Raw genomic sequence first — 16,139 nt, 5'->3', positions numbered from 1 at the left:
GGGCGGGACCAAGTGCACCTACGCTCCTCCTACTTCCTCTGCCAGCCCCTCCTTCTCCTTTCTGATTGACAGGGTGAGATGACTATGCAGGAACTTGGTCCTGTCAAGAAAGAGAGGAAGGGGCTGGCAGAGGAAGCAGGAGGAGCGAGGGTGCACAGGGTGACTATGAAAATTGTAGATTCACACTGAAGGCATCAAAACTATGAATTAACACATGTGGAATTATATACATAACAAACAAGTGTGAAAGTAGCCACCTTTTGCTTTGATTACTGCTTTGCACACTCTTGGCATTCTCTTGATGAGCTTCAAGAGGTAGTCCCCTGAAATGGTTTTCACTTCACAGGTGTGCCCTGTCAGGTTTAATAAGTGGGATTTCTTGCCTTATAAATGGGGTTGGGACCATCAGTTGCATTGAGGAGAAGTCAGGTGGATACACAGCTGATAGTCCTACTGAATAGACTGTTAGAATTTGTATTATGGCAAGAAAAAAGCAGCTAAGTAAAGAAAAACGAGTGGCCATCATTACTTTAAGAAATGAAGGTCAGTCAGTCAGCCGAAAAATTGGGAAAACTTTGAAAGTAAGGGCTATTTGACCATGAAGGAGAGTGATGGGGTGCTGCGCCAGATGACCTGGCCTCCACAGTCACCGGACCTGAACCCAATCGAGATGGTTTGGGGTGAGCTGAACCGCAGAGTGAAGGCAAAAGGGCCAACAAGTGCTAAGCATCTCTGAGAACTCCTTCAAGACTGTTGGAAGACCATTTCAGGGGACTACCTCTTGAAGCTCATCAAGAGAATGCCAAGAGTGTGCAAAGCAGTAATCAAAGCAAAAGGTGGCTACTTTGAAGAACCTAGAATATGACATATTTTCAGTTGTTTCACACTTGTTTGTTATGTATATAATTCCACATGTGTTAATTCATAGTTTTGATGCCTTCATAGTCATGAAAATAAAGAAAACTCTTTGAATGAGAAGGTGTGTCCAAACTTTTGGTCTGTACTGTATATTAAAATTCCCTTTTTCTCAGAAATGAAGCAGCGGATCGCCAAAGGAAAGGTATCATTACATTGAGCAGAGCTAGCCCTACAAGGCCCTGTGCCTGGTCTAACAGTGAATTTCCTCGGGACCGGCTCCCTTATATAATCCAATCTGAGGACAGTCTATAAAGTCCTGCACATGTTGGAGCACGACTCTTAGGGAAACTAGGCAATGGCATAGAGTCTCCATTTCCTGAGGGGCTCACAAGGATGGGGACTTCTGAAGCAAACTAAAACCAACTTGTATTGTTTGGCATGAAACTCTATGAGGTAGCAGTCACTACCGGGCCCAGGAGCCTGAGGGGCCCAAAGACCCTTGGGCCACATAAGAAGACAACGGTATTATAGAAAGTGCATGATGGTCAAATTACACCTCTGGCTGGAGGGAAGGGGTCAGGTCAGAAATTTGGGATGGGGGGAAGGTGGGGGGGGGGGGGGGCGGCTAGGGGCAGTTTCAATTTTTGCCTCAGGTAGCACCAAGGCTATGCGCTTCCCTTCCCCCGGCCACAAATCACTGAGGGAAGGGGGGCCCAAGCTGAACTCTTGCACCAGGGCCCATGAGCCTTCAGCTACGCCCCTGGGTGCATTGGTCTTTCACCCTTTGTTGGATAGTTGGGTGTCGTGGTGCTTAGGCCTGTTTTCTCTTGTTTGCTGATGTTGTGATGCCTGTGAAATTAGGGGCACCCTGCCCATGTGGATGGGAGCTGGAGACTCCACTTTCCACTGCCCTGCAAGGCAACTGCAGTAGCTGTCATGGCCATAGCTATAAGGTGGCGCCGAGGAAGCAGTCACACTTGGTCCGTGGTGCCTGGAGGGTTGACTTGAGTCCATCTGCCATATAGGAAGACTCATAATACATGGAAGGTGAAGGTCCCTGTTGGTGTTTTTTTGTGATCATGTGAACATACAAATACCCAACAGTGCCATTATTTACTGAATCTACTATAGAAACAATCAATGATAAGAATCACGGATCTGTCAACAGCAGCTTGTTGGCTATTTACATTAGGCAAACGACAGGAACTGCTACATTATATAATGAATTACTAGAAAAGCACACACCAAGGTCTGGTCTGCTGTATAGGCACAAGAGGTACACAGCGCGGAGACGCTACAAGGAGGCGGAAATAAACACGTGCCGACTGCTACTGCTAGAGTCTGCCCTGGAAGTGCCGCAAATCCCCCTCCCCGCAGATCATCCGGCCACTGTCCTGCCTAAAACAGAAGAAGGCAGGAGTGCAGCCAGGATAAGACTATACAGGGTTTGTTTCTAGTTTGTAACGATGGAGACACACAAGTCTGCATAGGAGCTGTATACACAAAACGGTAAAATATTTTTAAATAAAACTTTGAGCTATTTCATATTTTATTTTAGGTGTGTGTCTCATGCTGAGTTGTCACACTGTGTCCCTTTAGGTCACTATCTACAGTCAATGGTCGCTTTATTAGAGTCACCTGCCCTCTCGTCACTGGAGCTTCCTCGTATGGAAATTATACTTGTGACCCCGGAATGTCCCATAGAATCAAGTGACCAAGTTTTCCATGAATCAGTGTGAATCCGCATTAGTAATTGAACAATCTAACGACTTTGACCAAGGCTTGATCATCGGTGGAGAAGTCCGGACCAGCATTTTAGATGCTGGCATGCTTCTGGGGGTTTTGTCTTGCAACGGTGTTGAGAGTACCAAAGAACGATGTGATTGAGGAAGACCATCCAACGAAAGGGGATCCTGTGAATGTAAACAAGTCTTTGTGGAAAGGGAGATCAAAGGGTGGTCAAAAATCCTTCTGATGAACAGATGAGGCACAGCCAAGTAAACTGCAGAGAAATACAACGCTGGTGCTCCAACGAACGTGTCCGGACAACTCGCCGTTCCTCAGAACGCATGTGACCAAATCCAGTGCCATTGCTGTCTAATGGAAACAGAAAGACAAGACTCCAGTGTGCAAAAATGCGGAAAAATTGGGTCACTGAGCAGTGGAAAAACATCACCTAAAAAATTCCGATTATTGTAGCACTACGCTGATGGAAGGGTCAGATGTTGGCATAATCAGTATGAATTGATGAACCCTTCTTGTCCGGCTGGTGGAACTGGAGCAATGGCTTGAGGAATGGTTTCTTGGCACACCCTGGGACCTCCGATACCTGGGGATGGACCTTTGGACAGTAGGGCATACCTAAGCATTGTGGCAACCAAGTTCATCCCTTCATGCCAACTGTTTACCCGGTGGCAGAAGGACATTTTCAGAAGGACAGTGCACCATGCCACAAGGCTCATATAGTCATGAATTGGTTCCAGGATCATGACAGCAAGTTCTCCTTGCTTCCTTCATATTCCCAGGATCTTCAAGGGTTTCTAAGAGTCCGAGTACCACTTTTTGTTAGGCCGGGCAGGGTGCAGGAGTTAAAGAAAAAAGTCTCACCCGTCATTGGCCCCCTGGTTACAGCGTTAAGCTCCTTTCTCCTCCTGCCACCAACACATGCATATAGATGGCACATCATAATTCTGGTCTGGAACCAGAGCACCGGTGACTCTTGTACCCTCCCTGAAAAAAGGTTCCCAGTCTTGGAAGATCCTATAGAGCATCTCTGGAATGACGTAGAATGGGCTATCCTGTCTGCATGGGTCAATAATCCTGCAGAATGATTTCGATGCCACAATGATGTGCTGCAGTTCTGAAGGCCAATGGAGGTCCAACATTTCTACTAGATAGGAGCCTGTAATAAAGTGTCCATTCCATGTAGATCAGAAATAGCTTGAGAGCCTCTGCTCGTCACTTATGTCAGCACACTGCCGCCTGGGATTGGCTTGGCCTTAGCATATTGGCAGTACTAATGAAATCCAGCCAGAAATGTATTATCTCTGTGGTGGCATCGAATGTGCAAATATGTAAGAAAGATAATATGGACTTATCACAAAGATATGAACTAATGCCAGATGTAAGTGCTGAGGGGCAGATCCTTCAGCTTCATTGCCCCATATGTATCTCCATGTGCCTCTAATTCCATATGGATTCAACATACAGAGATCTGTTACATTGCATCGAGGTATTCTGCCATGTCGAATATCTGATAGATCTTCATTACTTTTTTTTGTTGCTCTTTTTACTTATAGCCAGTACATTTCTATCTATGAGGTGTAGAAAATAAATTAGTTTTGCCCCTAAAAAAACTGTCACCAAGCAGATGTTGACGGATCTGATATTCCTAAAATGTATTTACACTGTGATATTTCGCATATTGTTGCTCTACACTGGAAACAGTTGACAGTATACTTCCCTCAGCAGGCTGATCTGGAAGAGAAAAGCCTTCCCAAGTTCACTGGATCTACTGATGTTCACGACCGGACCCCATTGACTATAATTGGATCTGGGGGGGGGATCTGGCAGCTTTCCAGTGTCGGACAAAAGCCATTCTCCCGGATCCCATTATAGTCAATGGGGTCCAGGGGTGAACGGCAGTATTTGGCTAGGCCGGATCCGGTGAACTCTGGCAGGCTGTTCTTTGCCGGAACCATTTAAAGCAAGTGTAAACCTAACCTTAGGAGGCGAAGGTTGATCACTCTGCAGAGTTTTCACATGTAATAGTCTTTTCTTTCCTTATTAGAGCAGTGATTCGTGTTTGTTACACAATAAAAGATGAAAAAGTCAAATGATCTGAACTCTTTTTACAAGCACCGTGTGAGCCCGAGCTAGTAAGACATGGTGTGAAGTCACTGTGATATATCTCCCCCATGAAATGAGGAAACTACTATGAAATAAAGATAGAAGGACAAAGAGAAAGAAAGAAGTTAAGAAAGAGACATAGATAGATAGAGAGGTAGATGGATATAGAGACAGATGGATAGATATGGGATGGACGGATAGATACAGTAGATGGATAGATAGATAGTCATTGCTTGAGAAAGATCCCAGGAAGCGGATCAAAACGTTGCATGTCTGGTGAATAAAGCCATTATATTCAATTTTACTTCTTGGATGTGCCGTGGAATTTCTTCAGTTAGATACATAGATAGATAGATAGATAGATAGATAGATGGATGGACAGATAGATAGATAGATAGATAGATAGATAGATATAGAGATAGATGGACGGATAGATAGATAGATATTAGATAGATAGGGGATAGATAGATAGATAACAGATAGACAGATAGATAGATGGACGGATAGATAGATAGATAGATAGATAGATATAAGATAGATAGATAGATAGATAGATATAAGATAGATAGATAGATAGATAGATATAAGATAGATAGATAGGGGATAGATATAAGATAGATAGATAGGGGATAGATATAAGATAGATAGATAGATAGACGGATAGATAGATAGATAGATATAAGATAGATAGATATTAGATAGATAGATAGATATTAGATAGATAGATAGATAGATAGATAGATAGATAGATAGATAGATAGATAGATAGGGGATAGATAGATAGATAGATAGATAGATGGACGGATAGATGGACAGATGGATAGATAGATAGACAGATAGATGGACGGATAGATTAGCATGGCTGGAGGCTACTACTAGATGATGTGACTGTAGGAGGTTGGGTTATCTCTTGCCACACAAGAAAGGCAATGGGAGATTAACAAGTGGCTCCAGAACTGGTGTAGGAAGGAGGGGTTTGGGTTCCTGGAGAACTGGGCCGACTTCTCTATCGGCTACAGGCTCTATCGTAGGGATGGGCTGCACCTCAATGGGGAAGGGGCAGCTGTGTTGGGGAGAAGATGGCTAGAAGGTTGGAGGAGTGTTTAAACTAGGGACTGGGGGGGAGGGTAATTACGTTATAGGAGGGGAAGATAGTGTAGATAGAGACCGGGGACAAGGTAGTGGGACTGGGGGAGGAATGGAAGGAGGGACTAGAACAGTTCAGAAGGAAAGGTGTAGGGTAAAAAATATACATAAACCTCTCAAATGTATGTATACTAATGCCAGAAGCCTGACTAATAAAACTGGGGAACTGGAATTAGTGATGTCTGAGGAGGACTATGACATAGTGGGAATAACCGAGACATGGCTGGATGAGATTAATTATTTGCTTCCATTATTTCTCGCATTTGGAAGGTGAGCGTCTTCTGAGTAGATGTGTGAAGGCAGGAAAGATGAATGTGCTGCACAATGTAAATGTCAGGCTACCACATCCGGTCATACAAGGGGCCAGACATCCGGATCAGAGGCCCCTCTCCTGAGATGGGGCAGAACTATTCTGTGGGTGCAGAGATTACGGTGGTGCCCTGGAGTCTGCCCCCCTGTCCCATAGGAGTAGACTAGTACTAGCCACAGGTTCCAGTTTCTGATTAGTGCACAGGGGCTGAGGATGACACAACCTGCCGGACATCCTCAATGCATCCACCAGCACATCCAGCAATGACCACTATTGATCAGATTATTACATGTCTACAGCAAGACTTCTCGAACACCTTCTCAGCATTATGTCTACTAATAAGACGAGATTCTGGAGAGTTTTCCATCTTAAGACACTGGCCAATGTCTCAATATCCCCGAAGTGCACATAGGACCTGTCTATGTCTGTGTCCTGCTTGATAGAGTAGCAGATGTATACAAAACCATCCCAATCAGCTAGGACACCCGCTGCTGTAATACCTCATTAACCCTGTGGGGGCGCTGCAGGGGAATTTAGTACTTGCTGCCAGGTTACCCACAGATGACAGCTGATTGCTAGCGGTGTGTAACATCATTAGTGAAACCCTCTGACACAGGGATCAGCCATCTTCACCACTCTAGCTGCTGTGAAACTACAACTCCCAGCATGCACACTTACTTGGCTGTTCTTGTAACTCCCATAGAAGTCAAAGGAGGATTCTGGGAGTTGTAGTTTCAGAACAGCTGGAATGCCAGCGGTTGTTGTTCCCTGCTCTAACATAAAGAGGGCAAGCTTTTTAATGAGAATATGCCATCAGACAATTACCTAATGTCCAATTTTCTATGTAATAAGATTTTTCGAGATTTTTGGTGTTTTTTCCAGTTACTATTTACATTGAAAAATTATATCCTGAAATCCTGCAGTTTTCACTCTGTTTTGTGTAGAGATACCTTTCTCAGTAGTCATCTCAGCTATCATCACAGACAAGATTACAATGACAGGTAACACCTCTATATAGAGGATCACACCATTCACAATAGGTGATGGTAGCAGCTCACCTCATCCCCCTCCCTGCACAATGACCTCTGCACAGGTCACGAAGCATGACCACAACACTCTCCTGTAGAAGTCAGTCATCTCCAGACTATAGGTTCCTAGGGTCCATGGGGCTACTGTAAAACATATCCCTGAATGCTATTAGGAGCAGCTCAGGCAAGATGGCTTCCATCCTTAGAATAAAATAAACCAATCAGAAAATAACAATAAAATAGAAAAAAAGAATATTTAATAGTATCTGATTTTATTCCCTTCATGGGAGTTACTACCAGAGTAGCCAGCATAGCAGGTATGGACCCCAACAACAAAGGGGACCCATCTCCAATCAGACCTAAGGTGTAGGTAGTGATGACTATGGATGAGGGACGGGGGTGTTATGGTTTGCATGCTGTATTCCTGTGCTGTAACATCACTGCATTATCCACAGTGTCACACTGTGCATGGGGACCTCTGTGTGTGTGTAGTCTGTGGTATTATATCATGGTGTATACTATCCCTGTGACATCACTGTGTGCACTCTCCCACTATTGTGGCATCACTATGTGCGTTATCCCTGTAGTATGACATAATTGTGTTCATTATCTAACTATTGTGACACCACTATGTGCATTATCCCTGTACTGTGACATCACTGTGTGCACTATCCCACTGTGTGCATTATCCCTGTACTATGACATCACTGTGTGCACTATGCCACTGTGACCTCACTGTGTGCATTATCCCTGTACTATGACATCACTGTGTGCACTATGCCACTGTGACCTCACTGTGTGCATTATCCCTGAACTGTGACATCACTGTGTGCACTATCCCATTATTGTGACATCACTTTGTGCATTATCCCTGTACTGTGACATCACTGTTTGCACTATCCCACTATTCTGGCATCACTGTGTGCATTATCGCTGTAGTATGACATCACTGTGTTCATTACCTCACTATTGTGACATCACTATGTGCATTATCCCTGTACTGTGACATCATTACACAATTCCTGCACGGTGCAGATAATGACTGTGCTGTGACATCACCTGTTTGCATGTTTCTTGTACTGTGACATCACTGTGTGCATGATTCCACTATTATTAAAAGATCATTTCTGTGCATAAGTAAAACCAAAGAAAGGGGGCCATTCCAAATTTTGATATTGGGCTAATGGTTACTTGTAACTCTTGATTCTATTATACATGTATACCATGAATAATGTAAAAAATGTAAATCAGACATGTAGTACATAATAATCTCTACCAAACTTAGAACCAGCCCTGTACCTCACATGGATCCAGAGATCTTCCCCTCCAATTGCTCTGCTAGATTTATATAAAGGCGACAGCTAAGGGGGCGTTTCCTTTGTTAGGGGGTGTGTCCTGTCTGCTGCAGCTTGTGCCAGTTGAAGGATGGAACTGAACATGTGCTTCCATCTCAGTGAGCTGGACAAAGGATTTTCCAAAAGGGCAAACAGCAGGTGGCGCTATACAGAAAGATTTCAGTGAATAAATCAGTGGCCATACTACATTTTTAGTTGCAGAAGTATTCAGGTCCAGGTTCTGGTTTGAAAAATGTAGAATATTTTTCATGGGACAACCCCTGTCTAAAATATATTTTCCCCAGAAGCCGTTTGTACTGTAAATCTATGAATATAATTGGGTGTTTTCTTAAAATACCAATGTGACGAAACCAACCTCGCCACTGGGTGCTGGAGAAGCCTGGTTGCCAGCCTCTTGCCCCAGGATTATGGGCCCATGCTATCAGCCCATGCTAAACTTAAACCCCATGGCGATTTGACTGTGTTTGTGGCATCTGAGTGCTGTTCGGATATATTGAGCGCTCAGATCCAAGCCATCTAGGGATATGTTAAATGTCTATGTTTACTGTGATGGTTGGGACATTGTATATTTGAATAGTGATGTCTGTCCTATTGTCCCCACGTGTGTATTGGCGATTTCCATTTGTCCTGAGAGATAATTGAATTACTCCTCGGTTGTCTCCAGGATAGAAGACATTGTTTAAAACTATGTATTCTCCTGCCTGTGATAATTACATCAACCCATTGTGTAAGGTAATTGTATCACAGGTAGAGGGGAGGATTTTGTATGGGAGTGTTTAAAGCTATAAAGGATTGGCTGCTAGGTCATGTCCTCAGTTCCCAACCAGGTCCACGGGGGTGGTAACCTTGTTGGAAAATGTGTATAAGTCAATGCTTGTGTGTTCAATAAAGAGTTCCTGTTTTACATTCAACATAGAGCCTCGTCTCATGTGTATGGTGATTGCTATACGCTGTATACTCCCCTGGCTATAACTCCTAGCTCTTGTAAGAGCTGTTCCTGCTCTCTGGATTTAGGAGAGGTTCACCAACTGGAGCCTGGAGCCTTGTCGTAGGTCCAGGGTGGGTAGGAGACGGCGAGACCTCAACCAAGCTTCGGCGGTTCGTGGGGTCTGCAGCGCTTACGGTGTCAAGTGGAGTGCTTGGAGTCCTCGGGAAGCACTAGGAGCATCCATCGACGGAGGTACCTGGTCGGGGTGCCAGGAGATCCGTTACAACCAACATTCTATTTAATCTAATGTTTCGTTTGTAAAAATAAATCCCCAAAATGAAAAAATTCTAATTCTTAGGCCTCATGCACACGGCCGGTCGGCAATCCACGGCCGCCAGCCATGTGCACCACGCATTCAATTGAATGGGTCCGCAATTCCAGAGATGCGGAACGGAGTCACGGAACGGAACACCGGAAGCACTACGGAGTGCTTCCGTGGTGTTTCTTTCCGTTGTTCCGCACCGCAAATAAATATGACATGTCATATTTTTTTCCGGTGCAGACAGACCATGGACCCATTCAAGTTGAATGGGTCCGGCCCGCTGCACGGATGTTGCCCGTGCATTGGGAACCGCAATTGCAGTCCCCAATGCACGGAACGGCCGCACATGAGGCCTTAAAACGTGATTTCAGTTCTGTGGTTTAGCTTGCAGTACAGTTCTTGTTATAGTCCCTGCGAGCTCTCTCCAGCACAGCCAGATGACCCTACGGTGCCTTCCTTCATTATCTGTACTCGTACACCTTATTACTCCTGAGCGTGCGCCCACATACTCCCACCACAACCGCGCAGCTCGGGGACGGGAGCTGTTACCAGGACAGCGACAAGCGCGTGATATTAATGAGACCAAGATAAAGGACATTATCCCTTGCAGTGCACTCAGTCCCAGCCAAAAATAGGAACTGGAGAAGGATAATCGTCTTTCATGCAATGCCGAAAATACATATTTAAGGAGGAGTTCACACCAAATGACTGGGTGAAGGCACCAGAAACCTAAAGGAGTTAAAAAATGTGTCATATCATCTAATATAGCTCTCAGTCGGAGGTCCTATGTTCAGGACTAGAGGATGAGCGAAGTATTCAAAAATTCGATTCGGCTGCTTCTCTGAATTGTACAAAAAAATTTGCTTGTGACGAATTACTTTGTCAAGAAGCGCATTTCTCTGTAATTAGTGGGTGCAACGATTGCGCCACCCCCGTCTTTGTACCCCTCAGATGCCGCGTTCATAGCTGATTGCGGCATCTGATAGTAAATTTTTTTAAATTTTTTTATTAAATCATACTTCCCACAAACATTTGCTTGCAACAGACAGGCCTTCGCCATCTTGATTGAAGATCTGGCGCAAAATCTGGCGCGGCTCGTGATGACATCATCATGTCGGCCGGCGTGGTGACATCATACGTCACCGCGCATGGGATTTCGTCAGAGATATTCAATCGAGATGGCGGCGGCCGGCCCATCACAAGCAAATGGATGAGGTAAGTATGATTTTTTTTTTTTTACCGTCATTCAGGGAAAATCGATCCTCTACCACGAAGCACGAGGAAATTTGAGAATTTTTCCTGAGTTTGTGGACTTCGATTTGCTCAATGCTATTCAGGACCCTTCTCTCACTCTGGAGGACCCGGCAGGTCCATTGAGTTAAATGAGAACTATGTAATACTTCATTTCGCCTGTGGTGGTGCTGCAGGGAAATCGAAGACCTGCTGGTGGCTACCCAGTTCATCGCTGGAGCTCCCTGCAGCAGGACACCCTGTGATCGGCTTACTGCCGAGGGTACCAGGCTCGGAGTGGCCCACAGGGGAATGGGTAAATCCACTGGTGTGCCACTGAGGGAGGGTGGGTCCGCAGTCCCCCATACCCTGCACAAGTGGCACAGTAGACTGGCTGCACTACATACAGACGGACGGCAAACAGCATCTCAACCAGGCTATGCATCCATGTAAAATTTAGGATAGACAGTGAGTTATTCAACAGAGTCTATCTGCACAGCGCCACCTGCTGGTTGCTCTTTTTCTAATTCCTCTGTCCTGCTCACTGAGACAGAAGCACATGCTCAGTTCCATCCTTCAACTGCCACCGGCTGCAGCAGAAAGGACACGCCCCTGAGCTGACAATTAATTTGAAATAAATCTGGCAGAACAATTGGAGCAATGAATGGGGAGATCTCTGGATCCATGTGAGGTACAGGACTGGTTCTTTGTTAGAAAGATGTTGCAAAGTAGTAGATTATGAATGATTTTCATTTTTTGCATTGTTCATAGGATAACCCCTATCACACCTGGCCCTGAACTATCGCTCCTGCCCATTCATCCTTAGGGATCGGTGCATGCGCTGCCCAGAAGCCTTCTGCCCAGCAAGTAGCAGGCCTCGACTGTGCGTGCGCTGATCCCCCAATGACTGGCTGTCTGCAGCAGTGACATGTCCCCCGTATGTCATGTCAAAAAACTTTTTTCTTTAGTAGTAAAACATAATAGAAACTATATAAATTTGGTACCGCCGTAACCGTACTGACCTGCAAAATAAGGTAGTCATGTCATTTTTGCCGCACAGTGAACATCGCCAATACAAAACCCCAAAAACCATGGGCGAATTGCATTTATTTATTTTTTCAATTTCACCCCACAAAGATTATTTATTTATTTATTTTACCCGTTTTTCAATACAAGCTATAGTGTGAAACGAAAACTTTAAAAGGTTATGGCTTCTGGAAGGTGGGGAGGAGCAAAAAAAAAAATAAAAATCTGGCCAGGTCCATAAGGGGTTAAATCTTGCAACATTGTATCGACCCTTATAAAAAGTCAAAACAATGGAATATCTGCATTGCCCAAAATGTAACAATCTTCAATGAGTTTTGGCCTGCCCCGGAGCCAAGATCTGACAACTTTGACCACTCAGTGGGGGGCGCAGATTATGGGCGCAGATTATTTGGCGATATTATCGAGTGCCTGATAACTGCTCAGACTGATGATGGTGCAGATTATCGGCGCAAACACTATCTTTCCTATTGTACACATCAGCAGAACATCTGGGGTTGGCTTTCATTTTTCAATATAGTAAAAGCAGTGATTTTTTTTTTTTAAGTCATGTGCTACCAAAAACATGATGGGCGTCTATATGGCGGTCTTCTATCTAGACCACATAGTTTGCCTATATAAAACCTGTGGATTTGTGACAACCTATATATATGTTTTCTGCATTGCTACATTTCTGATTAGTTTCATTTCCAGCCTGTTCTTCCTCCTGTAAGAGTTTATATATGACAGGGTGGTATAAACTCGCTTTGGGATATATAACGCCGCCATCGTTATGTAACGCGATAAATAAAGAACCAGCATAACATTAATGAAGAATTCATCAGGGTTGCCTGGTGCTGCTGCTGCTGGGGGAACAGCTGTGCCTCCCATGCCCCCAGGAGTGGGCACAGAGGAGGCTGGATGTGCAGTCAGTAGGTATGGTCTCTGTACTCACCCTCCACCTGTATCTCTGGACATGCTGCTGGCCTGGCACTGGGCACAGTCTCCTCTAGGAGTGCAGAGGATAGACACACGGCAGCAAGGACTGAGTGACTGTCACACACACACACAGGGCTTGGGCAGGGCTGGCTCTGCCCTCTCACAGCTCTCTGATTGGGAGCTACCTTCACATACGGTCTGCAGCCAGCCTTCTAGACGTCAGCCGGGTGCCACTTACATCCTTCACATAATATGCTAGATTGCTAGCTCCTTGGTGACAGCATGCTGCTGGTGCAGTGGCTCTTATCAAAGCTGATCCAGCCCGCCGTCCGTCCGTACAGGAGAAACTGGAAGAACTGGAGGAACTTCCCACACCAGTTAAAAAAAAAAAAGAGCATGTGAATAAAATAATCTTGGCAAGGCAAAGAGTCTGCAGAACCCCATTAACAAAGCGGCTCTTCATAAGACGAGAAAGGGTTCATAGAGGAAGTATCGGCAAGAGGTTCCGCAGCAGTCGGTGCATCTATTACAAAATAAACTTCATTGTAAAGTTTTTAAAGGGGTATTCCGGTGAGATTACTTTATCCCCAATCCACCGTGTAGGCCGTGCAGTGATGGCTAACCTCCGGCACTCCAGCTGTTGTGAAACTACAACTCCCACCATGCTCCATTCATTTCTATGGAGTTCTGAGAAGAGCAAAGCAAGGGGAGGCATCTTGGGAGTCGTAGTTTTACCACAGCTGGAGTGCCGGAGGTTAGCCATCACAGGGATAGGGGATAACTATTAGATCAGTGGGGCGGTCAAAGCGGTAGGCCTCAAGAACCGGGGCTCTGTATCCCCTGCAGCCCCCCCCCCCCCCCCCCCCCCGAAATGCATGCGTGCATCCGCTCCATTTATTTCTATGGATGCAGCGCTCGGCTATCTGTGGAGCGCCCATAGAAATGGATGGAGCAGCCATGTGCTGTGCAACCGGTCGCTCCATTCATTTCAGGGGGTCTGCAGAGGGTACAGGGGCCCCGTTCTCGTGATCGGCGGTAATCCCAGCGGTAGGACCCTCACCGATCTAATAGTTATCCTCTATCCTGTGGATAGAGGATAACTTAATCTAACCGGAATACCCCTTTAATTCATTTATAGGCAATGCTACTAAATTGCGGTAACACGTAATGATCATACTACTACTGTTATTAAAGGGGATAATTAGAAACATGATATTGATGGTCTATCCTCAGGATGGGTCATCAATATCAGATAGGCGGAGGTCCATCTTCCAGCACCTATGGCGATCAGCTGTTCGAAGAGGCTGCAGCGTTTCGGTGAGGGCTGTGACCTCTTCACAGTTTAGCAAGCACATCGCCGTACATTGGATAGTGGTTATGCTTGGTATTGCAGCTCAGCCCCATTTACTTGAAACCACCCCTGCATGTGCAGGGATATCCCTTTAAATCTGCCATGTGCGACGATACTTTAAGGCCTCTTGCACATGGCCGTTCTGGGCATTGGGGGCTGCGATTTGCGGTCCCCAATGCACGGGCACTATCTGTACGGCCGCAGCGACAGATCCAGAGACATTCAACTTGAATGGGTCCGTGATCCACCTGCACCGCAAAAAAAATAGAACAAGTTCTATTTATTTTTTTTGCAGTGCAGAGGCACGGAGAAAACCGCCACGGAAGTGCTCCGTACTGCTTCTGTGGGGTTCCGTGCCTCCGTTCTGGATTGGGGGCCCATTCAAGTGCATCCGTGATGCGGTGAGCACATGGCCGGTGCCCGTATATTGCGGACCCGCTGTTTGGGGGCTGCCATATGGGCCACGGCCATGTAAATGAGGCCTAACTCTGAAAACCTGCCCGCTTTTCTTTCTTTTCACGTGGACGCGCGGAGGCTTCAGAACTATTGCTATTGCTGGAAAGCATCTGACCCCGTAGTGACTATAGATATACTGCAACGTCCGACTCATACATGAAGAGGAAGCGAGAGAGGATCCTAATTTGTGACACATGACACAGGCTTGTGTGCAAAGCTAATTACAAACCTGAGGGAATATTTTAATGGAAAGCCATTAAGCGGCTGTAATCTGTACTCACTGACCAGATAAATGGGGGGAGATGGAGAACTTCCCTTATCCGTGTGCACTGATTATTATTTTACGTGCATTTCGGCGAATCAAGCCTCTAGCGCCTGTTTTCTCTGTGATCTTAATGCAAAAAATACTGTATTTGCAGCAGCAAAAGGTCCCGTTTGGAAATTATTCAGTTGTGGTTTTTATTTTATAGTCAGGTGTATACGGTATATAACATCTTTTGTAATACTGGAACATTCTGCAAAGAAGATGATAAAGTATTACTTGTGCAGCCTAAAAAAACCTCAATGTCAACCAAATGTGATATCACATGACAGTAATATTGTGCAGTGGGGCAGTGCTATGTCTTCTTTGCATAGCTGTGTTATTTGGGCGCTGTATGGCGCTGCTATCTGTTTATTATATAACAGTATTATTCGAGCACAGTATGATGCTGTTATATTTTCACTGCACATTGGTATTGTTTGGGCGCTAAAGATCACAGCTATCTGTTCATTGTAGTGGTATTGAATGAGCACTGTATGACATTGTTCTATTTTTAGTGTTTAGTGGTATTATTTGGGCACTATATGGCACTTATATCTGTTCATTGTACAGCAGTAACTGTATAAACCTGTTATATCTACTATATAGTGGTATTATTTGGGCACTATATGGCACTGCTAGGCCTTCACATACATCAGTATAGAAACATAGAATGTGTCGGCAGATAAGAACCATTTGGCCCATCATTGTGTTCACTGTATTTTGATATAATTTAGGCACTGTAAACCACTTGCATCTGTTCATTGTGTAGCGGTATTATTTGAGCACTGTATGGTGGAATTATATATATATATATTGCACCACGCTGGTACATTTTCCAGTATTTGAGTATATCAGTATTACCTGTGAACTGTATGGCAATGTTATGTGCACTATAATAGCGTTATTCCAGTTGAGAGTGACCCAGTGTGCACAGCCCCTGTTCAACTTGAGGGGAACGAGACTGGCCTATTAACTAATTAGGACAAAGCCACACTTTCAGTTTTTTTGCTGCAGCTTTTGAAGCGAAAATCAGGAATGGA

The 16,139-nt window shown here is 45.0% G+C and overlaps 1 protein-coding gene across 1 annotated transcript in view; it reads right to left on the bottom strand.

The window, feature by feature from the left end:
- The window catches only part of TTC39A (tetratricopeptide repeat domain 39A), a 70,039-nt gene extending 56,745 nt beyond the window's left edge, over nucleotides 1-13,294 (bottom strand). The window contains exon 1 of the mRNA XM_040407415.1: nucleotides 13,005-13,294. Within this exon, the coding sequence (XP_040263349.1) occupies nucleotides 13,005-13,027 (23 nt within the window). The 5' untranslated portion in view covers nucleotides 13,028-13,294. The remainder of the gene's footprint in view (nucleotides 1-13,004) is intronic.
- Nucleotides 13,295-16,139: the final 2,845 nt, after the last annotated feature.

This window comes from Bufo bufo, chromosome 9 (genome assembly GCF_905171765.1).
Source record: "Bufo bufo chromosome 9, aBufBuf1.1, whole genome shotgun sequence".
Taxonomy (NCBI): Eukaryota; Metazoa; Chordata; class Amphibia; order Anura; family Bufonidae; genus Bufo; species Bufo bufo.
Note: the sequence above shows the minus strand (reverse complement) of the source record. Positions and strands in the feature narration are given on the sequence as shown.